The sequence below is a fragment of the Lepidochelys olivacea genome, assembly GCF_965140295.1.
Source record: "Lepidochelys olivacea isolate rLepOli2 genome assembly, chromosome: 3".
In the NCBI taxonomy this organism is placed as follows: domain Eukaryota; kingdom Metazoa; phylum Chordata; order Testudines; family Cheloniidae; genus Lepidochelys; species Lepidochelys olivacea.
Window position 1 is genome coordinate 18,560,916 of NC_140413.1, and position 21,466 is coordinate 18,582,381.

General features: G+C 49.5%; 1 protein-coding gene across 6 annotated transcripts in view; it reads right to left on the reverse strand.

The window, feature by feature from the left end:
- Nucleotides 1-332: 332 nt before the first annotated feature.
- KLHL29 (kelch like family member 29) overlaps nt 333-21,466 on the reverse strand; it is a 605,712-nt gene continuing 584,578 nt past the window's right edge. For all 6 annotated transcript variants that reach the window (XM_084623316.1, XM_084623313.1, XM_084623312.1 and 3 more), the window contains one exon: nt 333-2,691. In XM_084623316.1, the coding sequence (XP_084479442.1) occupies nt 2,508-2,691 (184 nt within the window). In that variant the 3' untranslated portion in view covers nt 333-2,507. The remainder of the gene's footprint in view (nt 2,692-21,466) is intronic.

A 21,466-nucleotide genomic window follows, 5' to 3' on the forward strand; every position in this document is an offset into this window, starting at 1 on the left:
GAAAACGAGCCCTCTGGTTCTTTACTTAATAGAAGTTTGGAAAAATGGAGTGGGGGAAAGTGAGGCTATCTAGATAAATAGAGAGTTATTTATAATCTCTTTTTTAAAAAAAAAAAAAAAAAAACTAGGATGCAGGTATATTGGAAGTTAGTAGTCAGATAAATATTAGCAAGAAAAATTGGACCAGAGAGAGATCCAGCTGGAACAAAAGCATTTTTCTCCATGGTTGCAAGGAAAATTAATGTCAATATTAATGTGGCATTGCCTTGTGTTCACTCTTAACAAAATTAATCCAATCTGGATGATGACTCTAGATCTATAAATATATTTATTATAATATAACAACTTAACAGTAAACATAAACTATATACAATGCCATTACAGAGAACCCTGGTTGTTTTATATTAGTCACAGAAATAGCCAGTTTTGCTCCAGTGTGAGAAATGAAGAAATAAGCTAAATTGGAAATGTTGAATGTGTTAGGTCTTGTTGACTGCTAGCACCTCCTTTGGAGGTAGACACACACCAACACTAAAATTAGTCCTGCCCCAGGCAGTTAGAAACTTGTGCTCCAATCTTTAGGTTCACACTTGTACCCTGTTTGACATAAATACTTTAAATGACATATTATGTATATAATTTTGTTGTGCTTATTTTTTTCTCTAAAGAATAAATAATCAAAACAACTGCATAACAAAGGTTGGAACTTCACTATCAAAATGAGAGAGACACGAGTCACCGTAGAGCCTGACTGAGCACATTATTTTTAAATACTGCAAGATACAAATTTCATCCTATTTTGTTCTTTTATAAACAATTATTAATAAAATAACTTTAAGGTGATTGGCTAACCATCTGCATTGTTTTCCCCAAAGTTGTAACCAGACCTCCCCTGATACAAAAAGGCTAACATATTTGGTATGAAATTCAACTAGATATTGACCATAGTGTGTCTCATACACACATTCTGTAAAGGAATCTCTCCACAGAATTACCACCATGGCATTTAGAATCTAAAACTGTGAAGGCAAACGTAGCAACTCTTTCTCTTTCTGCTGCTCTGTTTGGAAAGAAATCACACAAATCATCTGCTCAGGGTTATTTTCCATTTGTTAACTGTAAGAATCTGTTTTCCCCCATTATATCTCCCTGCTCATCTCCCATTTGATCATTCCATTTACAAATTTATAAAGAATTTTCACATCACAATGCTTCTCTGGATAGACAATGTTTTTATATATATATATAAAAATATAACCCCTGTGCTGTGCATATACTTACAACTCTACACAGTAATCATTCTGTCTCTCTTATACTGGGCTTTACCCAATGCATTTTCTATTATTGGATTTAAACTTGTTTGTTTAAAACATGTGAATGTTTTTATTCTGAAACATTCTGATGCTTCTTAGTGAGAGAAGTTTGCATTTAAGACTTCCATATCTTTTAATTGGGAGATAAGATTTTGGTTTTTTTTTAAGATGTCCTCTTAGATGTAATTTAAAAACAAAGATAGTGGCATATATCCCAACATAAGGAATCTTGATTATGATCCAAAAATGAGTATATAAACCATAACACGAGGCATCTTCTTAAATAACGTACTGAAATCGTGGAAATCCCACATCATATTGTTTGTTTTTATTAACATGATTCCAATCAGAACATTTTAAAGAGGTTAGTTTAATCAAGAAAATGCCTCTGGAATCTAAAAAAAAAAAATTGCATTGGACGTTGCAAGCACTGTCAAGTTTTGCTCATACAGTAGAAAACAAGATAGAAACCACTCTCCACTCCTAACACACAAATGCTGCCATGTAGGGGGCAGAAGTCCATACAACCCAAGAAACCTTTTTCCACATAGAGTGCTGTTACAATCAGTTCTCTCTCTCTCTCTCTCCTTTTTTGGCGCTGCTCTAGAGAACTGCAGTATTTATTTGATCTGATGGAAGACTGACATCAGCCTACGCCAGCTGTCACACAAGATATATCTCAGTCATTGGTATTGAAAAGCATGTATTTGTTAAAAACAAATGTGGGAATCAAAGTGATAAGGACACTTTGACCTTCTTTCAAATAGTCTGATGCCTAATGTGTAATAGTAAAACAAATCTACACAGTTACTTTAAGAATCAAGCTTGCTCTCTAGGAGTAAAATGCAGATTTTTCTCTTCCCCCAGTTAAAAAATATGTGAAATTCTATTGCACCTGGGTTGACCAAAAGCCTACATCCGTAACAAGTGCCACTACAACATCTAGTGACACACTTGTATTATTAAGTTACACTATCTTACATAGCACGGAGCTCTCTGCTCCTTGTTCACCAAAAGGTGAAGATGATTTTCTACATTCAATGTAGAGAATATTCAAAACTTTAGAGCAATATGTTCGTTGCTTTTGTGTTTTTGTTCTTCTAATTTTATTTATTTTTGTTGTAATAGCTTTTTTTTATTTCTTGCCTGCTTTTGGCAGGCAAAACTAGTTCTCCATCCAACTCCTTGGTAGCATCAACCACTCTGAATGTACTTTTTAATAACTACACAGCCATGTCGAAACACAGGGCATGGCATATTGGGGAGAAGTGTCCATGTGTTTGTCTTAGGGTCATAAGCTTCCATATTCCCCAGCGCAGGTCCTTCGCTGCTAACAATTCCACCGGTGGCATAAATTTTTCCATCAAGAACCACAGCACTATACACAAAAAGAAAAGAAAAATTTTGCTTAATATCTTGTAAAACAGTTCAAATTTCTTCTAGTTTTTAGTGCCCTTTTGCAACACAAGCCTAACTGGATAACTGTTAGAATAGTAAGAAACACTTGCATCTTCAGAAAGCTGAACGCCCCTTCCATTAATCTTAATAACCTTCCCCTACCTGCGCTGCCCCACCATCCCCCAGGTAAGCTTTCCCCACTTTAAACATACAAGAGGGAAACTGTGGAATACATGACTCTCTCAAGCCTATAGAGGGTATCAACAGCACAGCCACTGTTGCAATGTACCAGGCCTAGATACACACCTATGCACCACATCCAAGTGTATAAACAAATGTAGCTGCTATTCAGAAGTTTCTGGCTCCCAGTCCTGTGCATACAAAATGGGATTTTTACACCACCGGTCTTTGCCAAAGCTGTAAAGGAAGAAACAGCTACCTCCCAAGACTACAAGTTCAATGAAAACCCTCTTGATTCAACCCGTTCAGTGGTCAGTTGTCTTTCTTTCACTGTGGAGGCTGGGGTCATGACTACATTTTCCACTGAGCCAAACCCTCTCCACCCCATTTTCCTCTCTCTGACTCAGAAACACATCTTGCTGCCTGTATGTGGCTGCTGGTGTGAGTGCTGTCTGGCAGAAGGCATTACAGCATGCATACAAAGCCAATCAATGGCTATGGATACCAAACAGTATCTGGGGGTGGGGAGCTGGGTGCCCTAGTTTATAAAAAGATTAGCACATTTTAAAACTTTGCAAATTTTAAATATATTGCAAATAAATCAAACTGAACAAAGGAGGGTTAATGGAGAGGCTCTATGCCAATGACTGGGCTCGCCGAACTTAACACTAAGTAGTACATTCACATATTTCATAGAGCTCATTTTGAAGCAATAAACATACAGAGCGGGCTGCAGCATAAGGAGGAAGAGTTGAAATTGAAGGATGGGGTGAATGGTGAATCCTAGAAGACGCCAGCATGAAAAACCAACCAACCAAAATGCCTCTGAAAAAAGAAGAATGTAAAGAACAAGAAGTGGTCAATGTCTTCAGGAGGAATCAGGCTCTGAGGATAAAAACAAACCTGTATTGAAAACAGTGAAGAGGGAAGGATTTAAACAAAACTAGTATGAGTTACATACACAAGTAAGTAGGAAATAATGAAGACCTTTTCAAAATAACTGTTAATCTGAATGCAGGTAAATTGGGTTTACTTGAAACATTTGATCAGCTTATCTATACAAATCAGCAAGGCTGGCTGATTATACAGCCCGGAGTCTTAAGGGAATTTGCTAATGAATTTACTGAACTACTGGTAATTATTTTTGAAAAGTCACATAGAAATGGGGAAGTACTAGAGGATTTGAATAAAGTATTGTACCAATATTCAAAAAAGCAAAGACTCATTTTGAGATTACTAATATCTATTCTGTGTAGCCTTACCATTTGCCCTCAACTGAACTCCTACAGAAAAAAGATAACACCAAAACACTTTCCCAAAATGATCACTCCATATCTGACCTCTTACTCCTCATCCTCAACAGAAATCTGCACAACACCTTCAGAACACAAGCCTGGGAACTTAAATTCATAACTCCACTTGACATAAAAAATCATGGCTGGAGATACTGTATCTATGGCTTTTTGTAACGATTTGTAGCCTACTAACCTTCTTTTGTCCTATAACTGTAGCGGTATTAACTGCCCCCTTCATCTTGAATGGTCTCTTGCAACATGTATTAATGCCTTATCTATGCCATGCTTGTATTTAGCTGTTGCCACTACCTGTCCCAGACCTGAAGTAGAGCTCTGCATATGCTTGGAAACTTGTCTCTCACCAAGAGAAGTTGGGCCAATAAAAGATATAACCTCATCCACCTAGCCTGTCTAAATGAATAAGTAAATAAAATAAAAAAGAGAGAGCAAGACTGAAACCAGGAACCTCCAACCAGACTTTATTTAGTCATATATTCCTAACACTCCCATCCCCTCCCTCCATTTGTTAGTTACACTGACTCATTACATCTTGTCTTTCGAGTCCAATCCTTACACACAGGTGTAACTTTATGTAAGGAATAATGCCACTGAAGTGCACAAGTGTTTGAAGGATCAGTGTCTTGAATTGTAAGTGCTGCAGGGCAGGGAAGCTTGTTTAATTTGTGCTTGCACAGAGCCTACCACAATGGGGTCCCAAACTTCATGGGGCACTGAGTACTACTGTAATACTGCTACTAATAAATAATTGCTATTAATAGCATGACAGCCCGTTATGTATAAGTACATAGGACGATGGCATTATGAGAACTAAACAGCCTGGACTTTCTAAAGAACACAAGATACAAGACACCCACAGCCAGCTACATGTGGGATAAAGCCACGTGGACACAGTACAATGGTGACATGTGCCAAACAGATGTCATCTCTGCCCCAGAAAAGATTATGTTCTAAAGGCTCAAAAGGGTACAATATGAACATAAAAATGGCCACACTGGATCAGACCAATCGGCCACCTAGTCCAGTGGCCAGTCTGTGATCCTTGGAGTTTAGGGAAAGCTGGAGTCTTGTGTTGCATCTCTGACCATTTTTGTCTACTAGTCATTGATGGACCTAGCCTCCATGAATTTATCTAATTATTTCTTAAACCCATTTATACTTTTAGCCTTCACAGAATCCCATGGCAACAAGTTCCACAGGCTGACTCTGTGTTGTGTGAAGAAATACTTGCTTCTCTTTGTTTTAAACCTGCTGCCTATTAATCTCATCAGGTGACCACTAGTTTCTTTGTTATGTGAAATAGTAAATAACACGTCCCTATTCACAATACAGTCTCGCATACCAGTTTACCAATATGATCTGGCACAGGGTCACTCTGTTGCCATAGGGTACAGAAGGAATGTGAACACAGTAGTTTCAGCATGTTTTTGCAAAAAAAAAAAAAAAAAAAAAGAGTGGGAATTGGCCATATATGTACTGGGCTGCTAGTCCTTCTGTGTCCCTTTGCACAGCTGAAGACAGAGGTTTCAGGGTTTGGCACGAGACACAGTGGCTGTGTCTGTATTCTTCCGTTAAAGCCTTTGCTAGGGTAATCTTACAACATCTTACTTGACAAATTAATTCAAAGTGGTTTGGCTAGGAGCACTGCCACATGGGTTAAAAAAAAGTGGTGGAAGAATCATAAATAAGGGGTAGTTATAAGAAGCAATATTTGGTGCAGAGGGAGATGTTTTGGTCTGGTTTTATTTAACATCATCATTAATGATCTGGTTTCAGAGTAACAGCCGTGTTAGTCTGTATTCGCAAAAAGAAAAGGAGTACTTGTGGCACCTTAGAGACTAACCAATTTATTTGAGCATGAGCTTTCGTGAGCTACAGCTCACTTCATGTATGCATCCAATGAAGTGAGCTGTAGCTCACGAAAGCTTATGCTCAAATAAATTGGTTAGTCTCTAAGGTGCCACAAGTCCTCCTTTTCTTTTTATTAATGATCTGGAAGACTATGTAAGCAGCCCATTAAATTAAAGTTGCAAATTACTGGGAGGTGTTCCACCAGCAGTGAGGACAGACAAAATAATAGGAACACGGGGACCTTGAAAGGTTAGCAGTATGAATAGGCAATAGAAGGGGATCCAACTGAAAACATGTAAGTAAATACGTCTGGGGAAAATACCTATAGCTTAGACATCAAATTTCCAAAAGCATCTAAGGGTTAGCTCCACCAAGGAGATTTAGGCTCAGTGTTGGAAAGCCTAACTTTAGGCCCAGAATCCACATATCTAAGCTCCCTATAAAATGCCTGTGGAAAGTTGGGTGCCTAAGAACAGGCTACAGAAAAGCCCACAAACTGAGTGGGGAGCCACTTAAGCTAGCTAGTAGGAAATGCCAATCAGAGGGGCAACCTGTTGTATACAGCTACACCCCTTGTGTGCGCGCTTAAAACCCACTTCTCAGACGGTATGAGGCAGGCCCCTAAGGCCAGGTCGACACTCAAAAGTTATGATGACCCAGCTACGTTGCTCAGGGGCATGAAAAATCAACACACCCTGAGCGATGTTGTTAAGCTGAGCTAACTCCCAATATAGACAGTGCTAGGTTGGTGGAAGAATTCTTCTGTTGACCTAGCTACTGCCTCTTGGGGAGGTGGATTAACTAGGCCAATGGGAGAAACCCCTCCCATCAATGTAGTGAGTATCTACATGAACACATTACAGCGGCCCAGCAGCTGTGCTTCTGTAGCATTTCAAGTGTAGCCAAACCCTTCGTCTGGGCTACATTACGACACCTATCTCTGCTTGGGATTCACAGACCCAACCACTCTCCTGGAGTCAGGCAACTAAGCTGGGTCAGACCTTTCTCAAGGAGAACATGGTGGTGGTGCTGCCTAAGTTTCTGCCAGGGGGCATGTGCAAAGCCACTGTAAGACCTGGAATCACTGAGCTGCTCAGAGCCTAACTCACACTTAAGCCCTGCTGTTGTTCCCCTGCTTCGCTTGCCAAAGGGGCCTGATTTCGTAGGTGTGCACAGTACACCGGCACAAGAAAAGGAGGAGATGGTGGCGGTTGTCCCCCATGCCCAATAGCCTGGTGGTTAGAGCACTCATCTGGGACGTGGGTAACCTAAGTTCAAATCCCTGCTTTGCCTGATTTGGAGCAGGGATGTGAACCCAGGTCCTTTCGCCAACCCAGATGATTGCCCAAATCACTGGGTATAAGGATAGGCAGCACCACCAACTCCTCCTCTGCCTGGATGAGGTTCCATACACAAGCTAGGCGCAAGCTAGGTGTCAAGCTGTTTGACAGTGTGAGGCCTGAGGCATGTTTATGCATGCCCACCAGCAAAAACTGGGGGTACCGAGGGGACTCTACCAGTGGAAACCTGGGCGCCTACAGGGTTAGGTGGAAGCTGAGCATGCTACTGGTGCCTATATGTTGGATTTAGGGCTAGATTAACAAGGGGACCTTAAGCAGTTGTGTCTAATTGTAGTCCAGAACTTTAAGGCAGGTGAACGGAAAGCGGTGTGTTCATCACTCCCTCTTCCTAAGGGCAACAATATTGCTCTTCCCCTCCCAGGCCCTCAGTTGTAAAAACAACATTAACCAAGGCTAATGCATGAAGAAAGGAATAATCACAATAATTAGGATGCAGGCTTGTTGTTTGGTGCCATTAACACTAAGTGATTACATGCTGTCAGAACCTGAAGAGAAAGACAGCTCCAAGCAGAAGAACTTTGCAGTGAAAGCAACAAGCCCTACGCCTGCTTCTGAGGGCAGCAGCTGTAGTGAGCTGAGCGTACAGCCCAGGTCAAAGAACAACTGAGCTTGGAGGAGTCACCGTAATGCCACAGGGCTAAGAGTAATTTTTTCATAACTGAGGTATTTTTTCTTTCGTCAAGTGAAATACTTTCCACAACTCTTGCTTGGAAATCGGACAGGGTTGTGGATGGCTGTGCGCTAGACTGGCTCCAACCTCTCCTCTCCGGTCCTGAGGCAAGTGGTTTTATTTAAAACTGCCCATAAGAACATACAAGAACAATCAGCCATACTGGGTCAGACCAATGGCCCAAAGGGTATGTCTACAATGCAATTAAATACCTGCGCCTTGCCCATGTCAGCTGCCTCAAGCTCTCAGGGATCAGCTGTACAGTTGCCATGTAGGTATTTGGGCTTGGGCTGGAGTCCGAATGTCTACTCCACAATTTTGCAGCCCGACAGCCTGAGCCCCGGGAGCCCAAGTCAGCTGACATGGGCCAGCCACGGATGTTTAATTGCAGTGTGGAGATACCCTACGTGTACAGGCTTCAGGGAGGCACCTAGTTTTGCTAGTGATTCTCAACTGTGAACAATCTTCGGAGTTAGGCACCTAATGTGTTTTTTGCAAGAAGCCAGGGGACATTCCCTCATAATCTTTATCCCAGGGGTTAAGGGGCTCAACTGGATGTGGGACACCCCCCAGTTCAAGTCTTCCCACACCAGATACGGAGAAGGGGGTTGAACAGTAATTTACCATTTCGCAGGTGAGTGCCCTAAATATTGAGCTATGGGACATTTTGATCTGGGGCTCCCGCCCTCTCTCCTGTTGAAGCTGTGCCATTGTGGAGCAGGGAGACTGGCCCTTGGATGAGTGCTCTATTCTCCCGGTTCCAGCATCAGTCTCACTCTGAGTATATAGCCACCGTGGAACAGCTTCAATAAGAGCTACTGAGGGATCTCCACACCCTTGTAGCCCAGTGGGTTAGGGCATGTACCTGAGAGGTGACAGATCACTGTTCAAATTACTTCTCTGGCAGAGGGGGAACTTGAACTAGGGGCTCTCCCACTTCCAGGTGAGTACCCAAGCCTGTAGGCTAGAAGTTAGGAGGGAACTTTTCCCCCACAGCTGTTTTGTTATGCAGCCTCTGAGCACACCAACTGGATCAGGCCCTGCAGGTGACTTGGGCCGCTAAATGCCTATATTCCCTTGGCTTGTGAATCGCTCTGGGGCTTAGGTGGCAGCTAGGCATCTGGACGCTAGAGAAAGGCAGCAATGCACACACCCAGAGGCAGAAACTTAGGTACCCAGAGAACTGGGTAACTGCAAGAACTTAGGCACCCAGTGAGTTTAGGCATCTACAGAGTTTGGCAATTTTGTGAAATCACAGCAAAGCCTAACACTGGGACTTGGGCGCCAAAGTACTTCTGTAAATCCAGGCCTTAGCCTTTCTTTTACTCTTTACTCACCCGCAGGACAACAGCAATACTTACCCACTTTTCTGCAGAGGCTCTTTGTGCACTTTACAGAAATGCTATGTACGACTGATGCATTAGGACTCCATCTCTGTTTTTTAAATAAGTGTGTGAACTTGTGTGCACTGCATGAGCCATCTTGGTTTTTTTGCTCTACTGTTTCTGTGAACAATTGTCTGATTCCACCTATAATAATTCTCATCTCTTAGAGATCACATGCTTATGTTACAGCCAATGATCATTAAGAAAATATAGGAAGTATATAATGTTTAGGACAGGAAATGAATATCTTATCCAAGTGCAGCCTCAGAGGGGTGGAATTTAGGCTCTGATTCAAGAACGTACTTAATGGTGCGCTTAAGTCTCTCTATTCAGTAAAGCAGGTAAGCACGTGGTGGGTGCTTTCCATAATCAGGGCCCTCGTCTGGCAGAATATCAATTACCTAAATTGAAATTTGGCTATGACATTGGGTTTTTAACATCCACATTCTCACAAAGACATCTAGGGGGCCTTTCACATCTCATCCAAAAAAGAGGAACACTGGCAGCACCGTTGCTTCTTGATGAAGCACTGTGTCACTAGTAACTCAGAGGGAAGAATCCCACCTCCTGAATCATCAGCATCACTGTGCGCAGCAGCTCGGTCTGGTGTTCCTTACAGATCTCCCACTCAAGAACTCATTTAGTCCAAGCTTTCTTAGCTTGCGAGGGTTACACAAGACAGCAGCACAAGATGGTATGGCTACAGGCTACTATAAATTGAGAGACTTACAAAATTCCCTATACAAACTGGCCATAAAACATTCATTCTTGGCTGGAAATTCACAACATTTGGGGAAAAAAGCTTTCTAGTTGTTTTTGAGGTTATAAAAAGACATTTTTAAATGGCTGAATTGGTTTGTCCTCGTACTGAACATTTCAGAACTGTTTTTGGTATGTGGAACTACTGAGAATGGGCACAGATCCACACACACTAATTTCATTGGAACAGATCCAAAAAGACAATTAAAGAGTAGCAGGTAAGTATACATAGAATTTCTTTGAAAAAAACTTCCTCTTTCACATATTTACAAGTAAGAAATTAATCCACAAATAATTAGGTTTTGGGAAAGTGACTAAAAAGCAAGAGCAACAGACGGATGTTCACAAACTGGGCTAATACTTGGATGGGGCATCTCTAAGGAACACCCACTTGGAGGTTAGAGTTTAATGGATGCTAATCTCCACAAGGCTCTCTCTCTCTGAATTTGGGAGCTGTGCTAACAACCTCTGCCCATGTTTACAGAAAGTTTTGAAGCCAGGATGCTATGTTTTAGAAGGCTCAAGATTCAATGCTCACATTTTCCATAGGTTTTGCTAGGTGTCCCTGTGCTGCTGTCTATCTTTCAAATTAGATAGAAAATCAAGGTCCAGACCACTCATGGTCATTAAAGATGTGCTAACACTTTTTGTAGTCGCATTATTAGTGCTGGTGCCCTGGCCACATCCTAATTATATTCTACCTAACTATATTTCCCCAGTGTTTTCAGTTGGATACTGTTCCTAAACTGTTGTGTAGTGTTGCTGTGTGCTGCTGAACAGCTGCCACACTCCAACCCAGAGGTGGCTGCATTTTAGTAGTAGCCAAAGCGGTCTCTGTGCATTATTTGTATATCAGTTATGCTTTAATGCGCAGTGAGATCGTTCAGGACATAAACTGCTATATAAACGAAAGATCATTCTTAGTGTAAGCAGAGTCAGGATGAGCTCTACCCTGACATCTAGTGGTGAGTCATGGTAGGTTGTCGAAAAGAACTTCAGGGGCTGATCTCATTTGCATAGACACACCCACCCTGCCTAGATGGTCACTTTGGCTGCTGTAGGAGCCCTAGTTTCTCTGTTATTGGGGCAGGAATAAACTATTATCCTGATTATGTGAATCAAGGACAGTGGAAAGGTACTTGGCCTTTTGTTATGATGGAGGGACTCACCATCAACTAAGCAGCACTTGCTAGGCAAGGGTCATGGGTTCCAAAACCCACTGAATGGAGAGAGGCTAGGGTCAGGTATTAATACTGGGTGGCATGGGTCCCCTGGTAAGGGCCTTACATTCTAATTGTATGTTCTTCTCTTGCCACTGTAAAATATCAGAACTAATTTTGATTCTATTAAGAGTCTAGTTCCAGGCTGCTGAGCTGAATTCACTTTGGGCTAATGGTGCACCAGTACTGAAGCTCCCCTACTACAAGCTGAAATCACAAAAGAGCTAAACTTAGTAAGAGCTGAAATCACTGAGTGTTGTGTTAAGTAGTGGGGGAGTCTAACGATATATGGCAGAGCAGTTTGTCGGATGCCTGGAGTAACTCATGGGGGTGGCTGGCAGAGCGGAGCCCCATGGAGAGGTGGGGCAATCAGCTTTGGACCATGTAAGGTGCCCCTGAAATCCCACCCCCATCTCCACCCAGGTTGGGAGGTTAAACTCTGACCAGGGACAGAGACTTTGGGGTCCTTGGACTTTTGGATGATTTTGGGTTGCTGGACTCAAGAACCAAAGGGAAAGGACATGCCCCAATTTGCTTGGGATGGGTTTTTGCTCATGGGTTGTGTTATGAATCCTGTTGGTGGTGTTTCCCCAACATAATGCCACATTGTTTCTCTCTGTTATTAAAAGGCTTTTTGCTATACTCAGACTCTGTGCTTGTGAGAGGGGAAGTATTGCCTCTTAGAGGTGCCCAGCGGGGGTGGTATATATTTGTCCCAGGTCACTGTGTGGGGGTTCGAACTGGTTTTGCATTGTGTTATTGGAATGGAACCCCTAGATACTGAACCCGGCCCTTCTTGCTGCCAACTCTGACGGGCAGAAGGGTTACATTAGTCTGTTGCTGTGATTTTAATCAGCTGTCCACTGTCCCACATTTCCTTCCAGATCTGCTAAAAGACCTGGGCTTTCCCTCTCTACCAGTTTTCTCCCAGCTGTAGAAAAACTGATCCTGTATGCTGAAAGGCCAGCTTTTAAATTTGTGGACTTGAGAAGTAGGCAACTATTAAGAAATCGTACTCCATAAACACAGCCACCTGGGAGTTTCTCTCCAAACAAGCTGTGCTCTAACCCATTTCAGTGTCTGAAGTTGATCCTAAATTTGTAACAGGAAATGAATAGCCTGGGCCAGTGCCACAAGGTAGCAGGCCCACTAGTTGAGCAGTGAAGTTATGCTTCACTGACCAAGAACCAGAATTTATTTAAAAGGTGGAAAAAAACCCCCCAACCCCACCATGTTTGTGTTGTGCTGTTCAGCCTGAATCTAAGTTTTATTAAGGGTTCCCATTCGGCAGAGCCATATAACAAACCTTACTGGCTAAGAGTTGGAGAAGGAGGCCGAAACTGCTTTTCTGTGCCTGTCGGGAATTGCTGGTACTAAATTAGATTCTCTGGAATCATTGCTGGCCCCACCCTGCTGCTGCTGTTACCCTGTGGAGAATCTCTGTAACAGCTCTATTTGCATGCAGTCTGAATTCTAAGTAAGCAGGAATATGGAATTTTTAATCCATACATAGAAACACATTCTGTATTCTTTTTGCTTGGAGAAAAATAAACCCTTGAAGGGTGAACTGGAAAGGGAGGACTTCTGAGCAATATGGAGCGGGGTGGTTTTTTTCCCTCCCATTCTTTGGCAGTGTGGAGGGAGGTGGCCATCAGGACAGTGCAAAGAGCAATAATCACAGCTCCTAGCCCATGTCTGTCATCTGTGACTGCAGCAGAGCGTGTGGTTAGTGGGCCTCCAAATATCCAGCACTACAAATATAGGATGAAAATGTGACCATGATCATGTGGCTAAACACATAACAAAACATGTGGCTGTTTGGGAAACTCTTAAAGATTCAGTTCACCCTAAACATACAGTAGGAGATTTTCAATAGGCACAAAGGCCACTTATGTGTCTAACTCCCATTGACTTTCAAAGCAAGCTTGGTACATAACTGCCCTTTGTGCCATTATAATCTTGCCTTAGGTCAATACCAAAAGTCCCATTGTCTACAATGGGATTAGGTTTTGTCCCAAAGGCATTCTGAAATTGATATGCCTTTTGCTCATGATTTGGGGACCTGAACAATTTTAAATTTTCATTAAAAAAAATTTAAAATTGACCTTTACATTTTTTCACACGTCACCCCTCCCATGTTATACACAATCACACTAGCTAGTTATGAAAGTGATAAGAACGGTTTGCTTAAAATATAAAAATGAGGTGCACAAACTTTTCCCAACAAACCAGGTTTTGTGTGAACCTGATTGAGAGAGGATCATTAACATATGGTGTGGCAGAGCTCAGACCTTGTCCCCATAGGTCCCACGCTTTCAGGCGGTTTATGCTAGCTTCAGAGGCTCACTGCAACCTTCCATGTAGCCCTTCTCTGCTGCTGGGGGACCGCACAGGGACTCTGCAGACCACTGTGGAGGGGGCCATAAGGCTGCGTAACTTTTGAACTGTGCTCTTGTGGTGGGGGTTTTGACTGTGTTTGTGGGGACACAGGAGGTGTGGCGGGGAGCCTGCCCCCCAATCCATCTGTGTGGCCCCTGCCCCCCAATCCATCTGTGTGGCCTCCCCCAACCCCCACCACCACCGTTGTCGCTGCCCCCTCCACCACTCCCAGTGGACACTTACCATCTGCCTCAAGCTCCTGCCTCTGGGACTCCGCTGCTTGCTTGGCTTGCCGTGCCCTTTCACCATCTTTTGGGCCTGAAGCAGCAGCCAGCCCGCACTGATTCTTTGCCAGCGCATGGGGCGCATGTGCCCCCCCCCCCGGACTGACCCCCTTCAGCAAGCCCCCAGCTTTGTCCCTTGCTACCTGCTCCGTTTTGCCCCTTGCAGCCTTTTGCCCCCACTTTTACCCCAGAACCTCGCTAGCTTCAGTTTGTTTGCCTGCCCTGCCCTTTTCCCGCTGCAGCTTTTGTTTGTTCACCTCGCCCCAGCCTCTGAAGCTTGCCCCTTGGTTCCCTGTCCTACCTCTAGCCTGATTCCCCCCACTCCCCAAGCAGTTCCCCTGCCCTGATTAGCCCCTTATTCAGTGCGCCCATGCCCCCTTCCATGCGCTTGGGCCCTTCCCCTGTTTGAGTTGCCCCATCTCACTTCACCCCCCCAACGTTGTTATGACCCCCTCCCCTAGTGCAGCTAGAGGAGCCGGATTCCTATTCTGAGCCGGTGACTGTCCCCCACAAGCCCTTGATAGCCCCCCGTCCAGCCCACCCCTTTTGGCGCCCTCCTCCCCTGCCTGCAGCCTAGCGGGGAGGAGGGGTTGACCTGCCTCCCCTTTCCTCTCCTCTCTCTGGTATTTTTCCCCTCCCTCCCTGCTCATTATGGTGGGGGACACGGCAGGTGGGGCCCCTCCAGCAGCCCCAGCGGCCTGCCCCTCCATCACCCCCCCCCAAGCCTCTACCTCAACTGACGCTGCCAAACCACCTGCCACCGCCCCTGCCGGGGCGCCGGCAGCGGCAGGCACCAGGGTGTCCTCCACTGCTGCCACGTCCCTCGCCCCCTCAGATTCTGGGGGAACCCCCCCCAGCCGGCGGGAAGGGCCAGGGTAAGAAGAAGGGCAAGGGCGCCGCTAAAAAGACCAGGCCCTCCTCTGGGGCAGGGACTGCCCCCACTGCCGCAGCCCCGCCACGGGCCGCGGCGTCGCTGCCCGCTGCTCCCTCCACCAGCTCTGTGGGTGCCCCTCCTCCGGCCCCCAGGGCGTACACCCAGGTGGCGGCAGCCCCCGCGCCTGCCGCTATGTCATCTCTCCCGCCCACCGCCTCCGCTACCATCTATAGCGGCCGGGACCCCTTTCCCACCATGACCAGGAAGCACGGCGTCCGTTGCCTCCTGGTGCCCGCCTCGCCTCAAGTGGAGACCCACTTGCGGGCATTGACGAGGGTGGTGGGCCCACAGCCATTGTGGCAGCCTCCAAAATGTATGGCAAGGTCTTCGTTGTCTTAGCATTGGAGGCCGCCACCCAGGAGGTGGTGGAGAAGGGCCTGGCAAGGGGGGGGGGGGTTTGTCCCTCTGGAGCTGCTAGAGGATGTGGGCATCCGCCTGGTCCTGACCTCCGTCCCTCCCTTCCTTTCCAGTGCTGCCCTTTTACCCGCCCTTTTGATCCTGGGGAAGCCCATTTCTGTCGTGAGCCTCTCTCACTGGGCTGCAAAGACCCCGCCCTCCATCACGTCCTCTCGTTCCACCGGCAAGTGCAGCTTCAACTGCTGCTGGCGGCGTGTGGCGGAGAGGCGCTTGAGGGGTCATTCTTGGTCCCCTACCAGGCATCTGGGACCCCCGAGCCCCGGCAGGGCCCCGGCCCCGTCATCACAGGTGCCCCTGGCTGCCCGGTGCCTGGAGCTGCCCCTCCTCCTACTCAGTCCACCAGTGCTCCCGCTCGGGCCCAAGGGGTGCTTCCCCCAGCGCGCCCAGACGAGCGTGAGTGCCCCACCCCTGCTGCCTGCAATCCGGTGGGGCCCCTAGAAGAGGGTGCGGCAGGGATACTGCCAAGCATGGGAGAGGGCCCGCCCCAGGGGGAATCTTCCATCCCTCATGCCGCCCCACTGCTGCCTCCTACAGTCCCTGAGCCATCACCCCTACCCCCTGACCCGACCCCTGTTAGCCGGCCCCCGGATGATGCCATGGAGGGCTGGGCCCTAGTCCAGGGGAAGTGGGGCAAGCGGAAGGCTCGAGCTCTGCTTCTTTCCTCCGATGTGGAAGCCCCCGCCATAAGACCAGAAAGGGGGGCACTGATGCCGAGCCCTCTGCCTTGCCCATGGGTGCGTTCCATCCACCGGTACCGGCTGGGGAAGACGTGGCAGCATGGGAGGGCAGTACTACCCCTCCACTGGCCCCCGATGGAGCCCCTCCTGCCCCGTTACCATCTGGAGCCCCTTTAAGCCCTGAGGCGAGCGTCACTTCGGGCACTGGCGGGGAGAACTCTGGGATGGTGGAAGGAGAGCTCCCTTCCATCTATGAGGAGATCGAGGCCCTGGGTCTGACCTCGGTCACCCAGGGGGAGGATGACCCTCTGCCAGCGGGGCTCAATCTGGGTGACCTCACGCCAGCCCCCACTTCTCCATGCTCCCTCCCCATCACTGCTGCTTCTGCTCCTGCCTCCGCAGGTTCCCTGGACTCCTCCGTCTGTCCGGCCGCAGGTGGCACCCTGCTGTTGGCCGCTGAGCCCACTAAGGCAACCGCAGGTGCCATGTGGCTGGGACCCGAGCCCCACGGGCTGTCCCTTGTGGGCGTGGGGCAACCGACCTCCTTCCTGGGCGGGGACTCCACTGACAATGCCGTGGCTACTACGCCAGCCATAGAGCCAGAGCCCGGCATCACGGAGGGTCCCCTTCTCACCCCCAAGATTCCTGAGCTTGACCGAGAGGGGCCATCTCCCAGCGGCCTGGCTACCGGGGCCCAGGATCCTGCCTTTGCCCTCTCCCTGACTCTGCTCCCGACCCCTGCCCTGCTCTTACTCTGGATCCCTGCCCTGCCCCTGATGCCAACCCCGTCCCTGTCCCCTCCACCTCCCGTGATACCACTGCTGCCCCTGGGACCGTCATCTCCTCACTCCCAGAGGGTAGCCCCCAGGGAGCGACCTCTGTATTTCCCTGTCCCGACTCACCAGGGGCTGCTATCTTTTCTCTGCCGCCCCCAATTGAGCCGGGATCTGAGGGGGGCTGCGTGGCACCAGCCCATCGGGCGCCATGTGGGGGGTCTGCCCCTTGCCTGCCCGTCTCGGTGGGCCACGGGGCTGTGTCAATGGTCTCCCCGGAGGAAAGCCGGGGGGCTAGTGACCTCGGCCCCCCCATATGCTGCGAGAGGAGCTGCAGGAGTTCCTTGCGGACGTCCGTGGCTCCGGTAACAAGGTGCAGCTCACTCTCCAGCGATGGGGGGACTTTCATGAAATCCTCTGGGCCGCGAGGGCCCTCATGGGGGAGGGTAAAAGGCCTGGGGGGAAGCAGGCCGCTGCAGCCTACCAGTGGGTCCACCTCTTCCGTGACTCCTTACTCACCTATGGGGTAGGTCTCGGATTGTTGCGTGGCCCGTTGGGAGCCATGAGCGTCCCTGCTGGCGAGGATCCCACTCAGCCCTCCTCATGGCACCTCTCACCATCGCAACGTTGACCACCCAGGGCTGTAGGATGGGTCTCCGCAGTTGCCAGGTGCTCTCCTTCTTTTGGGAGGGGGAGTACTCTGTGGTTTTCCTGCAGGAGACCCATACGGATCCAGCCGCTGAAGACAGCTGGCGGCTGGCCTTGGGGGACAGGATCTACTTTAGCCATCTCACAGTTCGTACGGCTGGAGTGGCAACCCTGTTCTCCCCCGACCTACGGCCCAAGGTGCTGAGGGTCACCGAGACTGTGCCGGGCCGCCTGCTGCACCTCCGGGTCCATATGGAGGGGCTCGTGGTCAACCTTGTTAACGTCTATGCCCTGACATCGGCCCCGGCGCGGCTGCGTTACTTTCAGCAGGCATCTGCCTTCCTCAGCACCTTGAATCCTAGTGAGTGCCTGGTCCTGGGCAGGGACTTTAATACTACCCTCGAGGAGTGGGACCGCTCGGGGACTGAGCAGTGCCCGGCCGCTGCGGACGTCCTCCGGGAGATTGTCGACCATCACTCTCTGGTGGACGTCTGGCGCGACCACCACCCGGACGACGTTCACCTTTACCCGGGTGGAGGCTGCATCTACTTATCACGTTTCCATCTTTCACGGGCCCACTCCTCCAGCATCCGGCTGGCTCCGTTCTCCAAACATCATTTAGCCACCGTGATGGCCTCTCTCTGCACAGAGAGGCTGGGGCCGGCCTATTGGCATTTTAACAACAGCTTGTTGGAGGATGTGGTTTTTGTGGCATCCTTCCAGGAGTTCTGGCTGGCCTGGCGAGGGCAGCGGTGTGCCTTTCCCTCAGCGCGGTGGTGGTGGGACCTGGGGAAGGTGCACGCCTGGCCGTGACTACACCCGGGGTGCCAGCCGACAGAGGGATGTGGCAATAGGGCGGTTGGAACGGGAGGTCTTAGAGCTAGAGAGGCGTCTGGTCGCCAGCCCCGAGGATCCATCCCTCTGCGGGGCATGCTGGGAGAAGCAGGAGGAGCTCCGGGCCCTCGAGGACCATCGGGCCCAGGGTGCCTTTGTTCGATCCCGCATCCACCTCCTTCAGGAGATGGATCGCGGCTCCTGCTTCTTCTACGCCCTGGAGAAAAAAAGAGGGGGGGCCAAGAAGCACGTCACCTGCCTCCTAGCAGAGGACGACACCCCCCTCATGGATCTGGCAGAGATGTGCGAGAGGGCCAGGGCCTTCTATGCAGGCCTTTTCTCCCCGGATCCGACTGATCCTAACGCTTGCAGAGTGCTCTGGGACGAACTCCTGACAGTCCGTGTGGGTGAACGAGACTGGTAAGAGCTGCCTCTCACTCTGGCCGAGTTCTCGGAAGGCCTCTGTCGCATGCCCACCAATAAATCTCCGGGCATGGATGGGCTGACCGTGGAGTTCTACCACGTGTTCTGGGATGTCCTCAGCCCAGACCTAGTCACTGTCTGGGCCGAGTCTTTGCAGAGCGGGGTCTTCCCTCTTTCCTGCAGGTGAGCCGTGCTCGCCTTATTGCCGAAGAAGGGGGACCTCCACGATTTATGAAATTGGCATCCCTTGCTCCTCAGCACGGACTACGAGGTCATAGCGAAAGCCATCTCGCTGCAGCTAGGGTCCATGCTGGTGGACGTGATCCGCCCAGACCAGACCTACACCGTCCCGGGCCACACCATCTTCGACAACCTGTATCTGGTCTGGGACCTCTTGGAACTCGGGTGATAGGGACAGTCTGTTGTTCACCCTCCTGTCCCTGGATCAGGAGAAGGAGTTCAACAGGGTGGACCACGGGTATCTCCTGGGCACTCTGCGAGCATTTGGCTTCGGACCCCAGTTTGTGGGTTTTCTCTGGGTGCTGTATGCCTCCGCAGAGTGTCTGGTCAGGCTCAACTGGACCCTGACCGAACCGGTCAGCTTTGGACGAGGAGTACGGCAGGGGTGCCCCCTCTCAGGCCAGCTGTATGCTCTGGCGATAGAGCCCTTCCTCTGTCTCCTCCGCAGGTTGATGGGGTTGGTGCTGCGGCTGGTCCTGTTGGCGTATGCCGATGATGTGCTCCTCGTAGTCCAGGACCCGGGCAACTTGGTGCGGGTGGAGGCTTGCCAGGCCATCTACTCGGCAGCCTCCTCCGCCTGGGTCAACTGGGTCAAGAGCTCTGGCTTGGTGGTAGGGGACTGGTGGCAGGCGAGCTCCCTCCCACCTGCGCTTCAGGCCATCCGGTGGAGCGTGGGTCCACTGCTCTATCTCGGCATTTACCTTTCTGCCATGCATCCGTCTCTGCCGGAGAACTGGCACGGTTTAGAGGGCAGGTGGGAGAGCGGCTCCAGGGATGGACAGGATTACTCTGGTGCCTCTCCCTTCGAGGGAGGGCACTGGTGCTTAATCAACTAGTCCTGTCCATGCTCTGGTACCACCTCAACACCCTGATCCTGGCCCTGGGTTTCCTGGCCAACCTCCGGACATTGATTGTGGAGTTCTTCTGGTCAGGACTGCACTGGGTCTCTGCAGGGGTTCTTTATCTACTCCTGGAGGAGGGAGGGCAGGGCCTGAAGTGTCTCCGCACTCAGGTCCATGTCTCCGCCTCCAGGCCTTGCAGAGGCTCCTTTATGGTGCAGGTAGTCTGGCGTGGAGCATCCTGGCACACGCCTTCCTGCGCCACTTCCGAGGGCTCCGATATGACCGGCAGCTCCTTTATCTCCATCCGAGAGGTCTTCTGCGAGACCTCTCAGGGCTGCCAGTCTTCTACCAGGACCTCCTTCGGACCTGGAAACTGTTCACAGCGACCAGGTCTGTGGCGGCCTCCGTGGGGGAAGATCTCCTCGCGGAGCCCCTGTTACACAACCCCCAGCTCCGTGTGCAGGTGGCGGAGTCCCACTCGGTGTGCCAGAGGTTGGTCCTGGCAGAAGTCACCAGAGTCGGAGACCTCCGGGACTACGACCGGGGAGACTGGCTGGATCCCCTGACGCTCGCTCAGTGCATGGGACTCTCCAGACCTCGTACTCCCTTGCGCGTACTTCAGGAGGTGAGGGCCACTTTGCTGCCTGCTGCTTGGGTTTACCTCGACCAGGTCCTAAGAGAGGGTGTGCCCCACCCCACACCCCAGGCCCTCCGGACCTTTTCATCGGGCCCCTGCCCCATGGACCTGACCGACACCCCCGCCCCTTCACCATGAGCTGGCTACAAGAGCTGCAGCCTGTCCCTTTCTGGACCGCGCCAAGGAAACATATATACACGCTCATGCTCCACACCCTTCACATCCTCACCCTCACGTCCCGCCCCGACACAATGTGGAGGGATCTCTTGCCACCTCTAGAGGGTGAGGAGCCCTGTTGGGCTGGCCTATATTCCACCTTGGTCCCGAGGCCCACCAGGGATATCAGCTGGCGGCTCCTTCATGGGGCCGTGAGCACGGGTATGTACTTGGTGTGGTTCACCCCAATCCCGGCCACCTGCCCCTTCTGCGGCGTGAGGGAAACCCTGGTGCACATATACCTGGAGTGCGCCAGGCTGCAGCCCCTATTCCGGCTCCTCACAAATATTTTGTTAAGATTTTGGTTGCACTTTTCCCCTCACCTCCTTATCTATGCACTCCCTATCAAAGGCCCCACTAAGTCATGGGACCTCCTGGTTAACCTCCTCCTGGCCCTGGCTAAAGTGACCATCTATAAAACCAGGGTGAGGAGGTTGGCCGATGGAGTCTCCTGTGACTGTGGGGCCTATTTCCAATCCTCCGTCCGTTCACGCCTTCGGGCAGAGTTTCTCTGGGAGGCGTCCACTGACTCCCTTGACGCCTTCAAGGAGCAGTGGGCACTGTCTGGGGTTCTCTGCTCGGTGTCCCCGTCTGGTTCCCTTCGTTTGACCCTTTGACCGCACTCCTGTCCCTGTTGTTCATTAGTTGTCCCTGGTAATTACTTGGTTTTCCAGGTCCTGTGGACCCCCCTCTTAGGCTGAGGGGGAGATCC